General features: G+C 44.1%; 2 protein-coding genes across 8 annotated transcripts in view; one reads left to right on the top strand and one right to left on the bottom strand.

The window, feature by feature from the left end:
* The window catches only part of LOC111952872 (H(+)/Cl(-) exchange transporter 3), a 64,025-nt gene extending 49,841 nt beyond the window's left edge, over positions 1 to 14,184 (top strand). For 4 of the 7 annotated variants that reach the window (XM_023971885.1, XM_023971852.1, XM_023971892.2 and 1 more), the window contains 12 exons: positions 190 to 289; positions 526 to 713; positions 1,066 to 1,188; positions 1,867 to 2,073; positions 2,349 to 2,429; positions 2,546 to 3,094; positions 3,341 to 3,527; positions 6,237 to 6,454; positions 6,581 to 6,761; positions 7,549 to 7,765; positions 9,837 to 9,912; positions 12,436 to 14,184. In XM_023971885.1, coding sequence (XP_023827653.1) covers positions 190 to 289; positions 526 to 713; positions 1,066 to 1,188; positions 1,867 to 2,073; positions 2,349 to 2,429; positions 2,546 to 3,094; positions 3,341 to 3,527; positions 6,237 to 6,454; positions 6,581 to 6,761; positions 7,549 to 7,765; positions 9,837 to 9,912; positions 12,436 to 12,615 — 2,307 coding nt within the window. In that variant the 3' untranslated portion in view covers positions 12,616 to 14,184. Of the gene's footprint in view, positions 1 to 189; positions 290 to 525; positions 714 to 1,065; positions 1,189 to 1,866; positions 2,074 to 2,348; positions 2,430 to 2,545; positions 3,095 to 3,340; positions 3,528 to 6,236; positions 6,455 to 6,580; positions 6,762 to 7,548; positions 7,766 to 9,836; positions 9,913 to 10,764; positions 10,822 to 12,435 lie in introns of all 7 variants that reach the window. The other 3 variants (XM_023971868.2, XM_023971901.2, XM_023971877.2) reach the window with 2 other exon arrangements.
* A 1,899-nt stretch (positions 14,185 to 16,083) lies between these two features.
* Positions 16,084 to 23,691, bottom strand: LOC111952906 (microfibrillar-associated protein 3-like). Its single transcript, XM_023971914.2, is given in 5 exon segments — positions 16,084 to 17,879; positions 18,095 to 18,390; positions 22,172 to 22,450; positions 22,453 to 22,587; positions 23,404 to 23,691. Coding segments are annotated over 4 exon segments (1,242 nt in total). The 5' UTR covers positions 22,493 to 22,587; positions 23,404 to 23,691; the 3' UTR covers positions 16,084 to 17,252.
* Between the last annotated feature and the right edge of the window lie 1,402 nt (positions 23,692 to 25,093).

Raw genomic sequence — 25,093 nt, 5'->3', positions numbered from 1 at the left:
TGGGTAGTTAGGCCACTCATTATGAGTGGTAATAAATTATCAATATTTTTATCAATATTTTGATTTGAATAGGTTCACCCCTTTTAGAGTAACTATGTTGTTGTTTGTGTGTGTTCTAACCCTCTCTCTCTCTCTCTCTGTGTGTGTGTGTGTGTGTGTGTGTGTGTGTGTGTGTGTGTGTGCTCGCAGATCAATGCTAAGAAGAAGGAATCAGCTTGGGAGTTTACCAAGAGCCTGTATGATGCCTGGTCTGGGTGGCTGGTGGTGACGCTGACAGGGCTGGCCTCAGGTAACACACACACACACAGTCACCTGAGCTCACCTGTACTAATAGCCAGTTACGGGTAATTACAGTAAATGTAGGCTCATCATTGACAACATGTATGTTTTTCGTCTTGCTTTTGATGAAAGTCAACGTGGCACAGGCCTAAACTATCGTTTCCTTCTCTTCCCTGTCCTCTTCTTCATCCACTCTTCCTCCCCTTCTTCATCCTCTCTTCCTCCCCTTCCTCTTTGTCCAATCAGGTGCTCTGGCTGGTCTAATCGACATCGCTGCTGATTGGCTGAACGACATCAAGGAGGGTGTGTGTCTGAATGCCATGTGGTTCAACCACGAGCAGTGYTGCTGGGGCTCCAACGAGACCACGTTCGCTGAGAGGGACAAGTGTCCTCAGTGGAAGAGCTGGGCGGGGCTCATCCTGGGCCAGGAAGAGGTGAGAAGGATTTCATTGACGTAGGTGTTACAGGTTTCAAATAGCTGTTATAAGCACCTTATGTACTGTAATATAGCAACTTATCGGTGTTATAAGCTAGCGGCTTCCAGTGTAGAGAGGGACAAGTCAGGCAGAGGTGGGAGAGGTATAAAGTGTCTTCACCACTGTTTAGACGGACTCCATGTTGTTATAGATGACACCAGGAGTTGATTTGGTCGTTCTATATGTGTCCTCCTGATGCAGACACATTTATGAATCTAATCTCAGAACAAATGTCCTTATACCTTGTGTCAGTGTCTTGACAGTTAATAATATGCTCCTCCTCTTCCCTCTTCCTCCTCCTCCGTCCCAGGGCCCTGGTTCCTACATCATGAACTACTTCATGTACATCTACTGGGCTTTGTCCTTCGCCTTCCTGGCCGTGTTACTGGTCAAGGTGTTCGCCCCTTACGCCTGTGGCTCCGGTATACCTGAGGTGAAGTCGTACACACACACACATGGATGCACACACACACACACACACACACACACACACACACACACACACACAAGAGCGAGAGATGCGGATTAGCCACGGGGAGCAGTTGGAAATGTTTTGTTCGTCTTCTAAATTCTTAGTCTGAAGCAGTTTGGGATATGTTTGGACACTTACCTTTTATTTATTTTGTTGAATTTAAAGGGATAGTTTCTTCAACTTAGAGATATTTCCCTTACTTAGACATTTAATAAAAGGGAAACTCCAGCACACCGGTGAGCTTAATGCTTCCTTAACGTTTTCAATGGACTCTACTAACACCTCCCCTCCTCTCCCTTCTCTCTCCCAGAGAACAAACATTTACATTGGCCATGTCGCAAGTATCTCTCCTTCCTCCCAAAGTGTGCACTTGTTCACTTCCCTTCACTGATTTGCAAGGATATTACTGGTAGAGGAAATATGGTGGWAACTCCCACTAGCTCATGCCTCMACCAATCCAATGCTTTTAGGTTTGTGGGAAGTAGTGAACGAGTGCACACTTCAGGAGGAGGGAGATATTAATGGGAGAAGGCATATCTTATTTCTTGTCTCCTCCCACCTCTCTGTCTCCCAGAATATAAATAATGCATCCAGGATAATTGCCTTATTTCCCCCCTCCTCCCCCTACTGTCTCCCCAGATAAAGACCATTCTCAGTGGGTTCATCATCCGKGGTTACCTGGGGAAGTGGACCCTGCTGATCAAGACGGTGACCCTGGTGCTGGCTGTAGCGTCTGGGCTGAGCCTGGGGAAGGAGGGACCCTTGGTCCACGTGGCCTGCTGTTGTGGAAACATTTTCTCATATCTCTTCCCCAAGTACAGCAAGAACGAGGCCAAAAAGCGAGAGGTGCGTGCGATTATGTGATCTACGGTTCTGTTAGGCGTGGTCAAATGCAATACCATACAACTTTATTGTCCAAGTACGTCAAGAACGAGCCAAAGGACAGAGCGGATATGGTTTGTGTTTGTATCCGTTGTATTACATGACCGTGTRGAGTTTTGCCTTCAGCCCTTTTCTGTGTCACCACATAGTAGGATATAAGACTGTGTTTTGGGTAAATTCCTGTCGGTGTTTCAGCTGACTTGGCCTGTGTTTCTTTTGTTTTTGTTTTCTCTCCGCAGGTTCTATCTGCAGCGTCAGCGGCTGGGGTSTCTGTCGCTTTCGGTGCTCCCATAGGAGGAGTACTCTTCAGCTTGGAGGAGGTACGTTTTATACTGAATGTGTGTGCATGTGCCTGACTGTGTGTCTGTATGAGATTGAGACATTGAAACACACGCTATAATTTCCTTGCTCCCCTACACCTGTCTGCCCCCCCCAGGTGAGCTACTACTTCCCTCTGAAGACCCTGTGGCGCTCCTTCTTCGCTGCATTGGTGGCAGCCTTCGTCCTCCGCTCCATCAACCCGTTTGGCAACAGCCGTCTGGTCCTGTTCTACGTGGAGTACCACACCCCCTGGTACCTGTTTGAGCTTATCCCCTTCATCCTGCTGGGGGTGTTTGGAGGCCTCTGGGGGGCCTTCTTCATCAAGGCCAACATCGCCTGGTGCCGAAGGAGGAAATCCACCCGCTTCGGGAAGTACCCCATCCTGGAGGTGATCTTCGTGGCGGCCATTACCGCGGTCGTGGCGTTCCCCAACCCGTACACGCGGCAGAACACCAGCGAGCTGATTAAAGAGTTGTTTACCGACTGCGGACCCTTGGAGTCGTCCCAGCTGTGCCAGTACAGGAGTCAGATGAACGGGAGCAAGGCGTTTGTGGACGCGTCTCCCAACAAGCCGGCGGGACCCGGGGTGTACGCAGCCATTTGGCAGCTGTGCCTGGCGCTCATCTTCAAGATCATCATGACCATCTTCACCTTCGGACTTAAGGTGAGGAACGGAAGGGGGTCAGGTGGAGTACTGTCTAGTTAATGTGGTTGTATTGGGGAAATGATCAGATCGTGGCCTAATACAAATCTTCGATTGTAGTCAACACTCCCAAGTAATGCTGATCAGGTTTGGGGTTGAAAAGCATTGAGAACAATTGGAATTGGGATTTCAGTTCAGGATATTTTTTAACAGGAAATGTTCAGAAATAGCTGGAGTGGTTCTTTAAGTTGTGGTTCCTATCCCCAGGTTCCTGCTGGCCTGTTCATCCCCAGTATGGCYATCGGGGCGATCGCCGGGCGTATCGTTGGCATCGCCGTGGAGCAGCTGGCGTACTACCACCACGACTGGTTAGTGTTCAGGGAGTGGTGCGAGGTAGGCACCGACTGCATCACCCCGGGACTCTATGCCATGGTGGGGGCCGCCGCATGTCTGGGTGAGTWAAAAAATCWACGTTTATTGGTCGCATACAAAGATCTGCAGATTTTAWTGCAGGTGCAGCGAAATCCTTATGTTTCTAGCTCCAACAGTGCAGTAATATCTAGCAACACAATAAAAATAYACACACAATCCAAAAAGTAAAAAACAAGTAAAGAATGAGCAATATCTAGGGCTGTGATGATCATGGAATTTTGGATGATGGTAATTGGCCAGCCAAATGACTGCGGTCTCCGTAATAACCGTTCGAATAGGATTTTATTTTTGTGTGTTGTTTATAGGGCCCTGTGAAATCCTTTTTTCCCCCTTTTTTTTAATCGCCCAAATTACGTTTTGTTTTCTTGGTTTTATTTTTCAAGGTTTGTGATTTATTTATTTTTATTCAGGTTTTCACTCGCAAATTTTTATACAATAACAACACAATTGTATGTTCTAAGTCCACAACACTGCTATGTTAAGTCCCCCATATCGGGAACTGTAAGCGGTTTTGGACCGGTTCCGACTGACATTTTGGTGTACAAAGCGCTCTGTGAACGTCTTAGGGTCCCGTGCCTTATAATGCCAGAAAGCCCCATCTGTCTGCTCTCMGCTACCACTTTSTCAGCGGAGCTAACTTGAAGTGTCAGGTTTCACACCCACATTTGCWTAGGGATTGACGTGTCACATTTTCTGGCCTATCCAGACAAAGAATTGATTTACTCTTCCCCTGAGCGAGTCAGCCCAGCTTGTGAGACAGCATATGAACGAACGGTGACAGTCTATCGGATCCAGCCTGTGTAGTTTCATCTTGCTGTGATATTCTCAGACGGATTTAGAGCTCTCAACATKAATAAATACTGCATTTCATAGAATTGAAACTATACCACTTTCTCCTGGTCATAGACGGACAAAATCACTTCTCTTATAGTTGATGAGTATGAACACATTTGAATGGTGTCTCTGCGCCACTCAGTGGACGTTTAGAAGARAATTCTCTGTCGGCAGTTATATGAAATAGTGCCAATATTGCACTGTCATTAAGTATGATCATATTTATTTTTCAGTTATAAGAAATGTTAAATCTTATAGCAAGTCGTTTATAGTTGGAGTGTTATTATATTTCGAAAGCATTTCAATCATTTCAAGATCTCTTTCCCCACCTCTGTTGAATAGTGAAAAAATCATATGATTTTTAACAATATTTGTACTATGTATTTGAGCTTCTGTCTTCAAAAGTGAGTACACTTCCGCAATTTATTACTATTTTTTACCAGAAAGGTGAGTTCAAGACCTTTCTAGAACTATGCAACTTTACCAGTTTATGGCCATCTCCATGAAAAATAATTAAGTTTCGGTATGTCTATTTAGGGTACATTTTCTGTTCAGGAGAACCCCTTTGAGGTCTGGGAAAAATATTTTTGAAGGGTGTAGTTCCCCTTTAATTCAACTGCATAGCAAGAGACCGTTGGGRCTAGCTGTGTTTCTGTCAGCTTTCTGTACTGCACATGTGATTACAGAGTTTGGAAAATAAATGTGCACCTGATTGGTACAAATCATCATGYCAGGTAGGCCTACTTTGCAGTCAACATTTAATTGTTAATGTTTTTCTGAAAAACACTTCGAAATTACTGTTTCAGCATGCTTCCCCATCGCAGATTTTATAGGGCGCAATATACTGTATCTTACCTTAAAAGTGTTTACTTCAGGCTGACTACTAGCATCAAACCAACTTAAAGTGTCTACAAAATGAGTTTTGCAACGACACAATTCAAAAGGAAGGCTACAGCAAAAAAAAATCCCTTTTACTGTTCGAGATTCACAAATTATTATTTTGATTCGTGTGATTCCATTTACCGCGATTGAACCGAACCCCAACTGCTACAATGGCGAAGCGAATCGTTCAATTTGTGAAAAATAATAATTCAAAAGAATCGATTCATATTAATTAAAGGAATCAATATTTTTCTTATATTGGGGCATTCGTTATACAGTAAATTAATTGTATTTTATTTCCATGATGGCCTTCATCCATAAACGTTGGTTATACGGTAATTATGCCAGTCTAGCGTTATCAGAACGAGCAATGTCAGAGTCCGGAATATAAATATAAATGGTGTGTATGGACAGTATATGAAAAGGTGTGTACAGCAGTAGTTATATAGKATGAGCCATGCTTAGAATAYAGTATATATGTATAAAGTGGGTAAAACAGTATGTAAACATTATTGAAGTGACCTGTTTTCAATGCCTTATTATACATGGGAGCACCAGTCTCTAAGGTGCCTGGCAGAGTACCGGCGGTGGCCGGCTAGTGATGGCTGTTCAGCCGTCTGATGGCCTGGAGATGGAAGCTGTTTATCAGTTTCTCGGTCCCGGCTTTGATGCACCTGTGCTGTCTCCGTCTGCGAGATGGTAGCAGGGTGAACAGACCATGGTTTGGATGGCTGAGGTCCTTGATTACACTGAAGGACCTCACTGGCTGTGTTTTTATGGTCCTGTTTGTTGTTCTTACTCCTACTCKGTGTCAGTTTCCCTTTATGATACATTGCTATATGGACTGTGTTGGTCGATTTTTAAAATGTAATCTATCTTGCTGTATGGCTTTGGTCCTCTCCCATGCAACTCTTCCCTTGTCTCCAGGTTGTTGCTGTAAAAGATGGTGCTCTCAGTCAATTTACCTGGTAAAATGAACGGGGAATCATTTGTGAATCATTATGTTGCGTTCCAGGTGGTGTCACGCGGATGACCGTGTCTCTCGTGGTCATCGTGTTTGAGCTGACGGGCGGCCTGGAGTACATCGTGCCACTCATGGCCGCCGTCATGACCAGCAAGTGGGTGGGCGACGCCTTTGGGCGCGAGGGCATCTACGAATCACACATCCGCCTGAACGGGTACCCCTTCCTCGACGCCAAGGAGGAGTTCACACACACAACGCTGGCGCGGGAGGTGATTATACACACACACACACACACACACACACACACACACAGTAATCAAAACAAACAAACATCACAAAAATTATTCACAAGTAGATACATTCTTGATGTTCTTCCATTCCTGTGTGACTTCAAGGTGATGCGGCCGCGGCGTAGTGATCCRCCRTTAGCGGTGCTGACGCAGGACGACCTGACAGTGGAGGAACTACAGGGGATCATCAACGAGACCAGCTACAACGGCTTCCCTGTCATCGTCTCCAAGGAGTCCCAGAGACTGGTTGGCTTCGCTCTGCGCAGGGACATCACCATCGCTATAGGTGAGGATAGATGGCAGGGTGTGGGGGGGGAGGGTCTGATTCAACCAGACCCTAAGTTCAACTAGTATTTTGTTTCCTTTCAAATACTTTAGCTGCACTTCATTTATTGAGTTTGCCTAGTGCCAATGAAGCCAATGGAATTGTGCCAAAAGTATCTCCCTATCTGGCACTAGAGCTCTGCTACCCGACCCAAGCCCGACGGGCCCCTACATTATGCATCGGGTTAGGCTCGGGAACGGGCAGGGCTCTAACATTTTGAACCTGAGCCGTTTGCTCATGCTCTACTGCGCAGTAAAGTCATATCTGACTAAGATCATAACATGKTGTCAGAAGTGCTTCAACCTCGTCAAATGTAAGACAGGAGACATTATTTCACAAAAAATAATAATGTTCCTTGAGTTTGTCGGGAATTTAAAGTGACTCAAAGTAGCAGCTAACTGCTCTCTCATGCCTCGTCATTGAGCAGAGCAGCCCAAGCAGAGCCGTTGCTATGGATACTCCCAGAGCACATGCAGTGTCAGCAGCGGGCAGGAAGTGAGTGACAGACTGAGAGGAGCAGCTAATGGATATACTAACAGAGAAAGTTATTTCTGATTTCAGGCAGGGCCGGGCCTTACATTTGGCACAAAAAATTGTTCCTGGGTAGGGTAGGACCAGAACATCGCATGGGTATGGCTCGGGTTTCATGCCCGTGCAGGGCTCTATCTGGTACCCCCCCCGGCTTAACCAAATTAAATTTCTCTTTCTCCACCCACCCACTCTCTCTCTCCCTCCCAACCGTCAACAGAGAACGCACGGCGGAAGCAGGAGGGTATCCTGCTGACGTCGCGGGTCTACTTCACGCAGCACGCCCCTACGCTGCCCGCCGACAGCCCGCGGCCCCTCAAGCTGCGYTCCATCCTGGACATGAGCCCCTTCACCGTGACCGACCACACGCCCATGGAGATCGTGGTGGACATCTTCCGCAAGCTGGGCCTCCGCCAGTGTCTGGTGACACACAACGGGTGAGATGAGATGAGGGGAAGGGAAGGGAGAGGGGTAGGGGTAGGGGTAGGGTGGCATGGGAAGGGGTGATGGCTGGGGGGGATCGGAGGGTTGGGAGTTTGTCCAAGCTGAGCCTCCGACAATGTCTGGTGATGCATAAAGAGTGAAACGGAGGGAGAGGGTGGGGTGTGTGTGGTGGTGGGGGAGGGGTAATCGCTAGGGTGGCATGGGAAATAGGGCAGGGGAAGGGGGGGAGAAGAAAAAGGGGGGAATGGAAAAGGGATGAGGGAATCACAGCTTCAAAATGGGGGGGGATGTTTTTTTGGGGGGGTGAAAGACGAGGAGGGAACACTGGGGGAAAGAGTCTTCCTAAGTCCTCCTTACCTCAGCCTCCGTGTTGTCAACCTGAACTAACATCTCAACAGGCAACACCGAGTTCCCTCAACACAAACCAAACAACACACTCTCAAGGTCTGTTCCAATATACACACACTACTGGCATTGAACATCATGCATTTGAAGTGAAATGCAAGTCTGGATAATGGGACGTACTAGCCATGCATCGCCTCACTGTAGGGTGATGCATGGAYACTGGGAACCATGGTGTTATAACCTGTTATAACCTGTAGGCTGTAACCTGCATGGCCTCTCAGCTAAATGCTAGCTCCGCTACGCTTACTACTGAAATACCACTTAACAAATACCAGACAGGAGAGAAACACAATCACCAATATACTACTACCATTACTATAGAACAGGTATCATACAGAGAGGAAACCTATCTAAGTTTATTCAGTAGCATGACTAAGAAGCTCTAAGGAATGCAGTATGTGCATTGAGAAATAGTGAGCGTAAATCATAGATTTGAAAAATTCACAYCATGCAAGCTTGAGACAGAAAATTGTTTTTATCCAGATTCCTTTGGAGGGACTCCTGTGTCATGTTTAGAAGTTGGTGGTCTTCAATTGTACTGTACAAGCTCACTCGTTGAATATGACTCTAAAGGGACACCTGGTGGTTAAAACAGGAATTACAGGACAGTGTGCATCCAATGATGTATGAACAAAAATATAAACGCAACATGTAAGGTGTTGGTCCCATGTTTCATGAACTGAAATAAAAATCCCTRAAATTTTAGTCGCACAAAAARMWWAWTTCTCTCAAATTTTGTGCACAGATTTGTTTATATCCCTGTTAGTGTGCATTTTACCTTTGCCAAGATAATACATTCACCTGACAGGTGTGGCATATCAAGAAGCTGATTAAGCAGCATGATCATTACACAGGTGCACCCTGTGYTGGGGACAATAAAAGGCCACTTTTAAAATGTGCAGTTTTGCACAACACAATGCTACAGATGTCTCAAGTTTTGAGGGAGTGTGCAATTGGCACGCTGACTGCAGGAATGTCCACCAGAGYTGTTTCCAGAGAAGTATAGAAACCCTCGTTCTGTGCGGTATTACCCGGCAGTCATAGTCTATATGTTTAAAGATGGATGTTTAGACACAGTCAGGAGAGGGAGAGTGACTGAGATTACAGATGACAGCAGTCCTTTGTTTTTATACATTTCTTTTTGTTATAATTGTATCATTTTCTATTGTTTGATGCCACCTTTGGTCTCATTGAATGTATCATTCAGTAGCTATACATKTAGGCTAAACGTAGAAACATCAGACATACTATATCCTCGGTTATTTATCTACAATACTTGATTCTGTACTAGTCACAAGGTTAGAATCCATTACAAATGAACTTATTGGAAGTTATTGAAACCGGCACAGAGATGAATCGTGTGCACGAATAACACTAGTTGGCATCCAATTGACACATACTGATATAAAATCACCATCAGTAGTAGTATATTTATTGACGTCTATTTACCTTTCTTTTTAAAGCAACACTATTAGGATTTGTTTGGTACTTTGTTATGATTTGACACTACGTTATGTCATGTTTAAGTTACGTTTATTTATGTTTCTATAAGTTATTATTTTTGTGTTTTGTATGCTTTATGCTGCTGTCTCTCTCTGTCTTTCTCTGTGTTTGCGCGACGTGGGCAGTCTCCTGAGTAACAGGTGTGTGTTTGTACAGGATTGTATTGGGCGTCATCACTAAGAAGAATATATTAGAGCATCTGGAGGAGCTCAAGGAACACACGGAGCCCCTGGTGACTAGCCCCGCCCCCTGTCTCCTCCCATTCCACTGACCCCTTCCCCTCTCCCATTCCCACCTCTTAGGCCCGCCCTCCTAGGAGCGACGCATGTAACTGACAGTTCCCGTTTCCAATAGCAACCCACTCATCTTACTGTGTCTTTTCAACTCACTCATGAATACACTATTTTTTTTGAGGAGGGGGTTTGTTTGGTTTGATTTGGTTGGGATGTGTGCATCCACTTTCTCCTCACTGGATACCTACCTACTGTGCCACACTATCACGGATCTCCCTATTCATTCCCTACTAGTCATTGACAAGAGTTAGTAAGATTACTATTTATTTTTAAAGATCTACTCTATATGAGTGTTATGGGTCCTGTAATGTTGGACTTTGATGGGAACTGTCATTTGAACCTTGATTAGTTAGATATCCATCATTTACTATTGCTCCACAGCCATTCCTTTCAACAACATCCTACTAGCTGTTAGTCCCTTCATCAGTAGTATGGGCTGTTTCATCCAGAATATGAAATCATTCTAGAATATAGATATATAAGCATGAATATACTGATTGCATACAGTCATGTAGCCATGCCTGTGTTTTTAGAGCGTTTGTCTCACTCGACACTTAGAAAACCTTCACATACACACTATTACATCATTTCACTCTAAAAGCTCAAACAGTGTGCATCCCAATGGCTCCCTATATAGTGCACTACTACTTCAAAAGTAGTACGCTATAAAGGGAATAGGGTGCTATATTGGACGCATACACAGCTTTACTTCAATGAATTACTGCTTCTTTATGTATACAACATTTTTTTAAACCCCTCCCTCTCCCTCTTGCCCCACGACGGACCAACAGATCGACGACATCTGACCCGACAGCTCGTAGCGCCGCCGGCGTCCCCTTAACCGATTGGCGAGTAACCGGCCGCTACGTTGGAGCGGACCGTTGGTTGTTCCGGGAGGGGGGAGATTTAGCATCTAGTGTCCCTCCCGTCCTGCCGTAGGCCTAGTAGAACCCTCCTGAGAGAGTGAACTCTATGGTGGTGAAGTGATGGTGGTGTGATGGTGGTCGTAGCTAATACCTATAGTATAGGTAGCCAGCTAAGACAAGCAACACACATCCCACCCTGATCCTAAACAGTACCCACCCACCCCTCATTCAACCCCCTCACACCTGAACTCAACCCCCGTGCCTCACCCGCTGCCTCCAACCTCAACCTCCCTCACTTCAGATCTGGTCCCCTCCACTCCACTTCCTACATGTGCCCCGCCTTCAACAGGCCTGTTCTGTAGATCAGGGACCGTATTCATGAAGCGTCATAGAGTAGGAGTGCTGATCTAGGATCAGCCTCCCCCCGTCCTTATAATCATATTCGTTAGGATCTTAAAGGCTAAACTGATCCTAGATCAGCACTCCTACTCTGAGACGCTTTGAAAGACAGCCTCACCTCCTCTCACCACTCTCTCAGCTCAACGTCTGTGTCTCGCTCTCCAGTGTCTGCAGATGTGTTTCTCACGAATCTCAGTTCAAGAGCACAAGTGTCTCCCTTAAAACAAAAAAAATGCAATTCTAGGAATCAGGATGTCCTAATGGACATCTAATTACTATCCGGTTGCACAATGGTTGCAAACGGTAATTGACCCTCTGTGTTTTACATTACATTTCAACCAATTGTGACCTGGCTCTCAAAGTAGTAACCTTTTTAAGGGAGCCGGTAGCAATGAGCCTGAAGACGCTTGACTGGGTGTTCCAGAATGTTTATCTCTGAGGACTGTGAAGGTTTGGTTGGTAAGGCAAGGTATTCAGTCTTGCTCTTCCTAGTGTGTTCAGTTCATTTCCTCCTCCAGGCTTCTAACGAGAATCACTCACTCACCATTCTCCCTTGGTTACTCACCTCCTCCTCTCCACCTCGTATCCTTCCTTGGCACTAGTGGGACTCGTGTTTTTGTTGGCATGGCTGCAGTGACACTGACAGTCACGGTTGGCTGAGTGGTTACTGTATTCCCTGTATCACCTTGGGCTAAAATGCAGATACAGTTTGGAAGAAATGGAGCATTGGTTCTCTAGACTGTGTAATTCATCAGTATTATATAGTCATTTTTATTTTTKATATAAATCAACTTATCATTAAGTGTCAGGCCCCAAAATAATATAAATCTTATCATTAATTACCAAGCCCCAAACGAATTGCCATAATTTTGTCAGTTAACAGAGCCCATTATTTTGGTTAGATAACATTATCTAACCAAATAAACAATATTATCATTCTCTCGATTGATTCCACCTTTGTATCCACGGCCAAAACCACCACCACCGACCGTCCAACCAACCGCACTAGCCAACAAAAACACGATACAATTCTCTCCCACGCCAACCAGACTGTGCTCCCTGCCAGCTCATCACTGACTAACTCTCTTTTTTCTCTCTCTATCCCTCTCAATCTTTGTCTCACTCCCCCCTATCTCTCTCACTCGTTMTGTCTCTCTTACACACACTCTCTCATTCACTCTCTCTCTCCCCCTGCAGGCGTCTCCTTGGTATTATCACAAAAAAAGATATCCTTCGTCATATGGCCCAGATGGCCAACCAAGACCCCGACAACATAATGTTCAACTAGTCACCGCCTTCCCGGGTCGTCAAGCTGACGAGGAGGAAAGCGAGGAGGAGGTGGTAAACCTACTGGACGGCCGCGGCTCCACCCTATGACGCACAGCCCACCCCCTCTGGGACACACCACCCCAAATCCACCTCAATACTAAACCAGACTGACTGAACCCAATAGAGCCCTCTAGAGGCCACAGGAAGGAAGAGACAAACAGACTCTAAAAGGACTTTAAAAATGGCTGCTGTGAGGGACGTTTTGGTCCCTAGGTAGCAGCTACTATAGGCTGGGGTATATATACACAAGGAATGCAATTTTAACACGCACCTCCATTTACATACAGAAACATACATACATGAGATCAGACTCACTCATACACAGATGCCACACAAGCATGCCACTAGCCGAATTGCACCTCCTTCAAACACACACTCTTCATGCTCCTTCGTCCTTGTCCTGTTTCTATTGGCTCACGCTGGCGTACATTGCTGTGAGCCTGAAGCCTGGCTACCGAGGCAAGAGGTCAGAATGATCCGCTAGGATGCGAGGAGGGACCTTCAGACACCTCGACTGCTGATTGGCTGTCAGCCCTGCCAGGCTCCACCCCCACCGTGTCCCTCCCTCCCACCCCCCGTCCGTCCTCGAAAGCATTGTTTACCTGTGAACTCTCTTTGAGCGAGAGAATGCATGTGTGCGTTTCACCTCCACGTTCCAATCAGGTTGTCATAGTAACCTGAAACAACACTCTCCCACCCTCCCCCCTAAAGGCATCCGCCTGATATTAGACTGGGCGTTGCTCCAAGGTGTATGTGTGGGTGAGAGAGCGAGAGTGTGTGTGTGTGTGAGAGAGGAAGGAAGATCAAGGGTACAAGCAGGATGTACTGGAGTAGTTAGTTAATGTCTGAGTGTTGTAGTTCAAGAACAAAATGTCTCTTTCTGATGTATGTGAAAACATTCTGTACAGAAGAGTCCGATACTCATCGGTTACATACCCCCTGTTGAAGTAAAGGGTGAATAACTCTGTGTGTGTGCGCGCATGTGCGTACCTTTTTGATCTGAGCCAGGTAGGCAATATGCCATAGAGGTGTGTGCGCATAAGTATCAGATGAGAAAAGACTTGTCCGTTTCTCCGACATTGAAGGTGGGCATATAAAAAAAAAAATAGGAACATTAACTCAAGGTTGCGTTCTGTTACTGGAGAAAAAAATGTATCCTTTTTTCTTTTCAAACTATTACTAATGCAACTACTTTTAGAGTATTGATATATACATAATCAAGTAACTTTTTACGGCTTGTAATGAAACAAAGTCAAGACTGGAAAACCACTTTTTTTTTTGAAGTGAACAAAATAAATGGATGATTATGAGGATGTTGATGGTAATACTGCACAGTAACCATGTCTTAGATATTTTACTTTGCTTAATTAAGCTGCCTCATGGTGTGAGAAATGTGTCTTGTATTTTCCACTGGAGCTTAATCTTTTCTTGCATATCTCCTCTGCCTAGTTGTCAGGTTCAACATGAAATCTTCTTCGCATTTGTAGATTTAAAACATGATTTGAAAGGACTGAAATAGGAGGTACATTTCATACAACACTCAAATGACCATACCACGTTTTTTGGAGGTGTGCCAGTAACTCCTTTAAACTTCAATAAAGTCTCTTGTATATTTTACTTGGGGATATGTAGAAGCGCACAGTACACAAAAGGAAAAAGTTCTGAACCCTCCATGTGTAAACCTACTCATGGAAAAAATAATATAGGATCGTATATCTGATTCACCCTTTTAATGTGTGGTTCACCACAGGAAGCAGCGACCTCAATGCGCGCGCAAGTCAAAGGAGTCCTCTCTCTCTGGCTTTGTTTCAATGACAAGATGCATAGAGTAGCACCTTAGCGAAGGCTATGGCTGTGTCCCAAATGGCACCCKTTTCTCTATATAGTGCAATATATAGRGAAAAGGGTGCCATTTGAGGCACACWTTAAAGCGTGTGTAGGCAAGTGGTGACTACATGTTTCTCTCTATTACATTGATAGTTTTAGGTCATATTCATTAGGCACCAAAYATAATAAAACAAACAGGGAGGGACTTGGTCCAATAAGAAACTGATATTTTCCGTTGCCAAATGTTTTTAAAACGTTTTCCATTGCGTGCCCTAATGCAGGGTTTCCCAAACTCGGTCCTGGGTGCACATTTAGTTTTTTGCCCTAGCACTACACAGCTGTTTCAAATAACCAACTCATCAAGCTTTGATTATTTTGAATCACCTGTGTCGAGCGAGGGCAAAAACAAAATGTGCACCCAGGGTGGGCCTCCGGACCGAGTTTGGGAAACTCTGCCCTAATGGATTCAACCCTGCTGTTGGTTGACTAGCGCATCGTCCTTGTTAACCCATGTGGTGTCACCAAACACTTATTTTCATAACTTCATACTGATCAATGTTTTTCCTTTTATTTATGGTAGTTAGTTGTACATTAATTGTATGATGGTTTGATTGTACATTTAAAACAATATGTAAAAGTTAATTGTTTTAAATTAAAATTAGAAAATTGCAAAAACGTGTCAGTGGGTTCTTAATTATATTTTAGACATTAACAGGATTCTAATATTATTGAGGTAAAAGGATGAACAAGCCAACTATTTTTATGGTATTCTGCTATACAGCACAACTCATGTGTGAAGCTTTTCTCAGTGAACAAGATGAATTTGGTGGTACAGTACACAACTCCACCTATGCAAAGCACAATAACGCTGATAGAATCTTCAGATCAGAAGCTGCTCTGTAGCCACAGAGGAGCACTGGTGTAAAGGAAAGGCKTGACCGTGTAGAGAAGCGGGAGGGGGAACACTAGTGTAGAGGAATGAGAGGAACACTGGGTCAAAGAACAGAGGGGAAAGAAATGCTGTGCCACCCAGACTTCCAAAACAAACCAGTCTTTGTGAAAGCCTCTTTTCCTGTTAAGAGTTGTGAGCGGTATAAAGACAGCTTCTAACGCCAGTCAGTTTGCACTCAGTCTGCTTTCAGTGCTCACAGAATCTCGCACAAAATCAGTTTTTCTTCTCTCAYACCGAAGTCTTCTGATACAGTACAGGGATCTGCCAGTCGCTGGCCTAGGCCTGGCTTCCCATTCACATGCAGCYCTGCATGCCTTTGTACCTGTTAGGCTCCTTATAAATCCACTAGGCTATTTCTATGGGAGAGCTGTGTGCAGACTTCTTAGAAGCTGGCTTCTAGTGTGTGTGTACACAATCGCCGCCTGTATGCGTCACATTACGCATGCTTAGGTTAATGCTTTGCTTCCCCTGAACGCTCCTTCCTGCGAAGACAAGAGTGAGCTTAAAACAAATGTTCACTTGCGCGCTACCCATCTATAATGACCATTGTAACTATGGTTACAAAAACAAGATGGCTGCCTTTTGTTCTCATGTACATTGGGAGTGAGTGAGACTGATTGGAGGAACGCATCAGGTGATGAGGTGTCATGGTCCTTTCAGAGAGGGAGAGAGATCTACAGTAGGATGGCACAAAGCTTTGTTAATGCACGATTAAAACAAACTGGAGGAAACCATGGTAACACAGCAGATAGATTTTATTTTCACTACAAAAAAAACATCAAGAGCATAATTTTAAAGCAGAGCAACATCGAACCCCCCCTCCCTCCCTATTAAGCAGAAGGAAAGCATTTTTAGTCCGGTTAAAGACTAATCCAAATACATCGCTCTCATTTCACGTGTAGCCTCTTATTAAAGCATGTACGGAAGAGGGTTGGGGTTTGAGACCCATTCAAAAAAGAAAAAATGGGAGGGGGGAAATATTGCATACTAGGAAACATAAATGGGGACCATAAAGGCAAAATGGTCAAATGTCTAGCATCTAGGAAGTTGTGCGTGATCCAAACACCACGGTGGGTCATGATAACAATAATTATAACTAAATGTCTAATACAATTTTTCWGAAAATGTTTCAATGAACCACTTAYTAGAAAGGCTATAGTGGTCATGTGATTATTAAAAGGATCGCAGACCAGAAGGCCTGAAACAACTAGTCTTCAATCATCCACTGAAATGTTAGTCATGATCCAATTATTGTCATTAATATACGAGTTTAATGCATTTGAACTTAACATGATTCGTAAATTGCAGGTCCAGGTTGGTTGTAACAGTGGYAGGATAATGTGCAATATTTTGAAGAAGAAAAAAAAAGCCTTTGTGGTCTGCTTAGTAACAGTGATTGCACGACRTCAGCTTGGAGCTAATTTATGAATTGATCATGAAACAGAATACTGCAACAAAATTAAAGCATAATCGYCAAGTCGCTTTCCTGAAAATCGATTTTCGAGAATGCTTGAATCGAATAACAAACCGCTCTTTTTTTCCTCTGCTCACTAATACGAAACAAATAAAATGGCCCTATACATTGCTTTATACTTACATATATCAAATATTGATTATCCTCTCCTCTCCCACAATACATTCAACATGTAGATCCATAAGCATGAGGGATGATACGCAATGTCTTATCAAGTTAATTTATTGTAATCCAGACTAGGTTATTATAATATAATCCAGAGACAGACCTACATACGTAGCTAGGTTCGAGTTTTAAGCTAGTTCTGTTGAAAAGTGAAATAAAATGACCTTTTCTTGACATATTCTATGTTTTTGAGGGTGGGGTTGGGAAATGCATAGGACAGGATCATTCATCCCTCCTCGGGAGCGTTTGTTGTTTTTTCTCTCCTATTTACACATGGCTTTCATAGATCACCTGACCAGGCTGTAGCTTAGTAGTAACCTCTGGCTCCACCTCCAACCCCACCTCCTCCACTGGCTCCTGCTCGGAACCCTGCTCCTCTTGCTGCTGCTCCTCCTCCTCCAGGTGAAGGGGAGCCAACGGCGGAGGAGACAWGGGAGTGGGCGTGGCCTCAGCCAGAGCCGGGGCCTCCATGGGCAGCGGGGGGTGAATGGACACCTGGATGGCGATGTGCTGAGGCTGCTCGTGCAACGACGCGTCGTCGGAATCCGCTGCGGGKGATCCGGAACGCTCCCTCTCCCGGAGGACGGTGAAGACGTCGCCGGGCCCCACCCCGACCAGGGCCGCCCGGCATCCCGATGCCCCATCCAGGTGGTGCCCCTCTGGGGCCTGTCGGAGGAACGTGTGCCTCATCTCCTCAACCCCCACCACCTCCAGGATATCCTCCATGAAAGTGCGGCAGTTCATGATGAGGGGGGGCAGTGGGATGCTGCGGGCCAGCTCCTCGATGTAACGGGCAAACTCCATGGTTTTGAACTGGGTCACCTTGGCCAGCTCCAGGGTCTTGGCTGACGTGATGATGGGGATGCGCTTGGCGATCTCAAACGCCTTCTGGAGCTTTAGAGTAGAAGAGAATATAGAATATAACTTTATTGGACATTTAAATATAGGATGGAAAATGTTTCACCATTCAAGAATTATTAAAAACATCACATACCCCAGTTACAAACACACACCCCAGTTACAAATACACACCCCAGTTACAAATACACACCCCAAAGGCACTATATCGACGTAAGGTCCTCACAAGTATAGTAAGACACGACACAAACCTTCTCGGCGCCTTCTGTGCGGAAGAAGTCGTTAATGGCCTTCTCGGTCTTCTTCAGGTGGCTGCTCATCATGCAGAGGCGCGTGATGTTGAGGATCATKATGATGGTRAAGGTGACGAGGCACACGACCACRTAGTAGGCCCCCAGGTCCCCGTTGTGCAGGACCACCCGCATKGTCACCGTGCAGTTGGCGCTGCCGTGCACGTTGGACGCCATGCACGTGTACTTGCCCCGGTCGGCGAACCTGATGTCGGTGATGTTGAGGATGCCATCGTCTGTCAGCAGCCACTTGCCACCTGAGCACGAGAGAGAGCGCGTCGCTGAMACCAACTGCGTGTTTTTCCATATCATGCCAGCCTCATATTTCATACTCGGGGCCAGTAGTCCAGTCAGGTAGTAGATGGACAACTCCTGGCCCGAGTCATCGTAATAATCTACAGGTCATGAACAATGGTAAAGGATAGGCCTAACCAGAAAATATTATGGAACATTGCTAAAAAAAAAAAAACATGTTGCACCATAGAAACGGGGGCCATTTCCCTTTAAAGAACTGTTTGTGGTTCCTTCACATGCATTTCCAGGTTGCAGAGACAGCAGTAGCCAGGCTAAGGTATCTGCTACAGTTTGTCATGACAGTCACGGGTAAGAGCTTTTTATAGCTAGAAGCCCAGGCCAGCCTTTCTGCGAAGGCTTGCATTTTACACTGCATATATAGAGACTGGATTGGTAATTCCCATTTATGTCAACCTTTCCCACCCCCCGTTCTGACCATTCTATTTCTATTATTCTACTGTAGGCCTAGTTCTGATCATTCTATTTCTATTCTTCCACTGTAGGCCTAGTTCTGATCATTCTATTCTTCCACTGTAGGCCTAGTTCTGATCATTCTATTTCTATTATTCTACTGTAGGCCTAGTTCTGATCATTCTATTTCTATTCTTCCACTGTAGGTCTAGTTCTGATCATTCTATTTCTATTCTTCCACTGTAGGCCTAGTTCTGATCATTCTATTTCTATTCTTCTACTGTAGGCCTAGTTCTGGGGCCAGAAACCACTTCATAACCGCTCCCTCACCTTATCTCTGGAATCAGGCTAGACATTGGCGGATTTAGGTATGGGCAACATGGGGTGCCCGCACAATTTTTTGTTGTAATGGTGACCCTTGCGCGATCGGTTTTCTATCGCTCATTTGCACGTCACATCAATGATATCATGTCACCTTGTGGGTCAGTTAACCTTGTCGGAGTGGGCGCCCTGATTCTAGTTTGTGAGCTAGGCAGGCTACTGCCTGGGAAGGTCTTCCACTCAGAAGTAGGAGATGGGGGGTGGGGGGTAGGTTGACCTGAGGTCTCCCCACTGGAAGCCTGAGGTAGGGGGAGCGGGGACCTCYAACTTTGTACAGTACTAATGCAATTAGTAAAATCAGTCACACTACAAAATKCTACCAAATAAACCACAATTCATTCATAATACTGTGGATATATAGTTTCACAGACATATTGTTGCATTTCTTTCCTGGTTTGTGCAAAATCGTTAAGAATAATATAAAACCAGTCTGCACACCACCAAGGTGAATTGGTTTAGTCTTGACTCTTGGTTGACAGTGTTGGGGGATGGGTAATGTATTGACGCTCCAGTGCCAAATCAACACAAATGGATAAGAAAAGGTCTAAGCCATCAGGTGCCCAGTTGAGGAAAGAAAAGGAGAAACACGCAAAAKATAAAGGTATGCAGCTATGTCATCTCTTTACGAGTATAATATTAAGCATGTAATGAAATAGGCTAGTATAACACTTGTTTGTTAGCMTGTTGCTTGCTATGCTATTACACCTAGCGCGACAATATTCCATTTTCTATCCAACTAGCTTACATAACATTGGATATAATGTCAGTTTCATCATGATAATGTGTGTAGYCTGCAGCAAAACGACTACAACCTAACTAGCACATTATTGATTTGGTTAACTTTCATTGAGGTGACATCATAAAGGTTCTGTGATGGTACTGACTAGGTTCTGAGCTCAGTAAGGGGAATTTCCAATGCTGTCGGCTAACTTAAAAGACATGTATATTATGCTGATATTTTGTATCTTTTATGATATATTTAGTCTTTTGGGGTGTCTTATGCTTAGAATTAGCCATGGCGATGGTATGGTTCATCTGGTTCCGATTCTGAAAGTTTGATAAATTGTGCATAATGACAAGCCATACAAGCTACTAATGGACTAACTGCATGCATTGTTGTTTTTGGCACAGAGCTCAATTCATTCAATATTTAAAGCAATCTAGGCCTATAAAATACTTGCCTATAAAATACTTGCGCAATCAATTAACTGTAACAAACGGCAATTCATTCATCCATTGTGGTTTTCATTTTGAGTCATAATATGATTCCTATTGAATCAATATTATTTCTTCCTGCAGGACTGTCCTCGAGGCTGCAATCCAGGAACCAGCTATTTTGCACTTGAAATAAAACATTTATCCTGGAACCCCCTGCAGTGGACCAGTGTTTATGACCTGACCTTGCTCCAATTACTGATATTATTTTCTTGACGAGTTAGAGCTGAAAGAAGAGGCGGGCAGAGAGGTGCCACTCACTTGTTTATTCCGTGCCTGAGTCCCAAATGGCAGTGCACTACATTTGATCAGGGCCCAAAGGGGCTCTGGTCGAAAGTAGTGGGTSCTGATCAAAAGTAGTGCACTAAATAGGGAGCCATTCGGGACACAACCCATTTGTTCAATATTTAAAAAAAGGGTGGGGCTGAGGGACAATGGAATCCGTCTGGAAAAATAGCACRTGATGCTTGTTGGTTAACAACAGAGAGACAAACAAGTCATGTAAATGTGGAACCACAAGCAAGTAGCCAGCCAAACATTAAATCAAGTTACAACATCKGTTGACTATTGAAATTGGTTCTTCTTTGTCTACTACTACATTGATGTGTGAACTTCTCACTAAAGTAATCTTGGTATATCCAATGTATTAAGAARCTCTGTTATATCGAGGCAAAATAAATGTMATCCAGGCTATATTTCACCATGGGTCTACATTGGCCACTCTTCTCCTATCATCGCATGAAGTGTCATCTACCATTACAACAACTACGTAGGCATGTTATTAGACTGTGGCTGGATGGATGATTTCATGTCTCTCCATATTCTGAAATCTCATCCTGAGTGGGTTGCTGACACACACACACAGAGAGACAGAAACCGATTCTAGAGCCTGAATAGTGTTGKGCTTGAGACGGAGAATGAATAGTGCAGTGCACACACGCACACACACTTAATCCATCAATCCTCCAGCCGGTCTGTTGTGTCTCTAGAARACCTGAATGGGTACAGGAAATGTATTCAGACACCGGACATACATTTCAATGAGAAGGACTTCTACATTTATACCCCCGCGTAAAGTGTTCCCAGGCTCACTTCGACGYGTGTGTGGAATCAAAAGCTAACAAACAGCGGCAAAAGCCGTAAAAGCAAAGGAAAGTCATGTTCAACGGGGAAGAAGCGACTCCTATTCACGGGTTGCACGCTGCGTCACAATATTGTTTCGAACAAAGTATCACGTATCTACAGACAGCCGACGTAGTGGCCGTGACCACCAATCTGCATCCATATAGGCTACAGTAGATAGACTACAACTGAATGAGAGAACCACGACAACAGCAACCTATTAAAAGCCACTACCATGTAATGTATCAAGTATCTACAGTTAAGCTGTGACTTTTGAACTCCAATGTTTTGGAAAAAGAGCCAACTGGCCAGCATGTTTGATTTGTTGTCATACCATAATCATGACGTCGATGAATGATTGTTATCTCCCCCCCATCTGTAGGGTTGGCATTGCATCGTCACTACAATAATCCCCGTCATTGTCATAATAGTCTGTCATAATGTCACTAGTAAATGTTACCCCTCTCTCTCACACATACACACACAGTTGAACTTAAAATAGCCTTTAGCCTGACAGTTCAAGTTGGTTTGAGAAAAATGTCTGTAGAACAGCTGCTGATTGTGAGGCCAGAGCAACAYCAGGGCTTTCTTAATAATTCTACAAACTTGACTTACTTGTCTCAGTGTCTAGCAGGTCTCCATGCGAGTTGAACCACTGTACATTCGGGTCAGGGTCTCCAGTGACGTTGCAATCAATCAGCGCGCAGTTGCCCTCACGGGCGATAATCTGGTTTACTTTCGAGAACACGAGGGGGACAAATCCACCATCTGMCACCGTACCGTTTTCCGTGCTGTTTCCATCTGAAACCGCCGATAAGGCCGCAGGGGCGTGGAGGCTAATAACAGCCAGTAGAAAGAAGCTTAAAGCGTAGCTACTTGCCCGATGCATTTTTTCTTCTTCCTGACGGTCGCCTTCACCAGATAAGAGTTTGTCATGCCACTCGCATCTTTATGCTCAATATCCTGGCAATCTCCTGATAGTGGTAATGAAAGGCAATTTGGTATTCTGCTCTGAATCKCGAACCATTCCACTGAAAAGAAAAGACAAAGCAACCATGAACATTGTGAACAGTCCGTTTGTTTAAACATCATTTTGGTTCAGCAGAGAGATCACCTATTAAGACCAGGGCCCTCAGTCAGAATGTGTTTGACATTTCTGGTTTATTATTAACCCCCTCGACCAAATAGTCTATGACTGTGACAACAACAAAATACACACAAAAACAGGGTTTGACTGCCAAGCTAACAATGTAACATTGACATTGTTGTTGCAGCAGACTAGACTACTGCTGCTGGAACAGTGTATTTTGTTACAACATAGCTAGAGCTGCAACGTAATTTAACAGACATAACATGCCTATAATACATTCGGTCTATTTATTAGGCCTAGCTACATTAGTAGTATTGTTGTCTAAAATCAGTTACAAGTTTGATAATAATATTACTTAGTATACATCAATAGAAGTACTGATAAGCACCACTGCTGGTTAGTTGACAATTTGCATGCAACATATTAGCTAACCTAGTTAGCTAACTAGTCTAGCTAATTGGGATGTTTTTGCACACTAGAAGTTAACGTAACTGGAGGCAAAATCGCGGGGGTTTGCTATAAAACTAACGCTAACGGGTTGTAACTAGCTAGCTTATTTGATATAAATTTATAGACGGCACTATATAAACGGTGAAGTAGCTCACATGACATAGTTAGCTCAATGTAAGGTTGGCTAACAGAAAAAAACAAAGATTAGTCCGCCAACGTAAGCAATCATAGCTCGCTAGCTAGTTTACTGGCAATAACCTTATCTTGCCGAATAACGTTTTMCAATAACATCTGATATCATACTTACAATTTAATTTAGCTTACARGCGTTTCATCGTAAAGAAGGAGAGATCACCGTCTGTCTTTCGGCCTTTGCTGCATTCCGCTATTTCTTCGACGTCCTCATCGCTCTTCGGTTCTCTCTTGCTCAGCTGGCAGCGTGACACAACATTCGGGTCGCTGCAGCATTCGGCTTCCCTAGAATCCCTACCCGAGTCAAATTACCAGCAGGCAGCAAGAAAAACTAGGTCAGTCATTGGCCACGCACCAACTTTATGTAATCGTATTAAAATGTATCCACATGCGCAAAGAAACATGATTGAATTAACTAGAATAGTACCGTATAGTATCCTACCCGAATGGTAATCATGACTGTCATCAGTGGAATTAGACGTAGATAGAAAAGTAGGCTATATTTCACCCCCCCCCAAAAAAATATTTGCAATTAATGAAAACATCACTTATTGTTCCAAAAATTAAAACACAGAGCAACTGAAACATTTACTATTTTACATGAATGAAGTCCATTCATGCACTGGACTGTATAGACTACTTTTAGGACTTTCTGCTTTGTCTGCCCTTTCTATTGAGYCTTAGACTACAGTTCTTCAAGCACTTAACAGAGGCCAGTGTCTCACTCTGTCTCAGATCCAGGCAGTTTGCCATCATCAACCACTGCATTGTTCGATCTGACAGACAGAACTACAGCACTTAAGACTCATGAAGAGCCCCAAATGCCAGGGCACTAAATTTTGTGGTTCTATTGAATCCTTTGACTTCACTTTGTATATAAAAATGACCGATGAGATGAGTTATAATCAGAAAATAACTAGTTTACAAACATTAAATCAAGACAATTAGTAACTACTGTATGCATTGCAGACACTCGCTCTCCACACTCTCTCCCCTCCACACTCTCTCCCCACACAAACAAACAGACAGACAAACAGCCATACTGTTGTGGTCAAAAGAGTGCATAAAGTTCAGGAGAAGAAAAAAAACATGTTTCGCTTAACCCAAATGTGTCAATTTTGCCTTCCGGAGTGGATTATTGAACGACCTTGTCACTGCTTTAAAAGCACAAATCAAACTCTGAAATGGACACAGGCTATTAAAAGACTCAATCCATTGATCCATTAATCAATAATACTAGCTATCTCACATTGGCAAGTGTTGATATTGAGGAAAGTGTGTCCTTGACCCAATAGATATCCAGAACACAACACAGCAGAGTTTCAAGGAACTGAAAGTTCAGTTCAAAGCAGGAATGAGACAGGGGGTTTAAAACTGTACACAAACACTCCTCCTAAGCACCATACACAGTGGCCTTGTGTGTCTGGCCTCCACAGCTCGTAAAGCCGCTACATACTGGAGCAGTGAAACGTTCTAAATCACGTGGAAGTCACATTTTTAAAGGAATCCCAACAAACAACAGTCCTAACCGTTGTAACGCCCTGGTGGTAGAAAATGGTAACACACACACACATTGTAAGAAAAKATTTTCTTTTACTTTCCCTCACCAAAATCATGACAATATAAGTGCATGGATCGATCAACTGTTACATTTTCTCTAATCTTTACAAATGTATACTGAACAAAAATATAAACGCAACATGTAAAGTGTTGGTACCATGTTTCATGAGCTGAAATAAAAGATCCCAGAAATTTTCCATTCGCACAAAAAGCTTATTTTTGTAAAATGTTGCGCACAAATGTGT

Source organism: Salvelinus sp. IW2-2015, linkage group LG3, assembly GCF_002910315.2.
Source record: "Salvelinus sp. IW2-2015 linkage group LG3, ASM291031v2, whole genome shotgun sequence".
Lineage (NCBI taxonomy): Eukaryota > Metazoa > Chordata > Actinopteri > Salmoniformes > Salmonidae > Salvelinus > Salvelinus sp. IW2-2015.
This window is presented reverse-complemented; position numbering and strand designations above follow the sequence as displayed.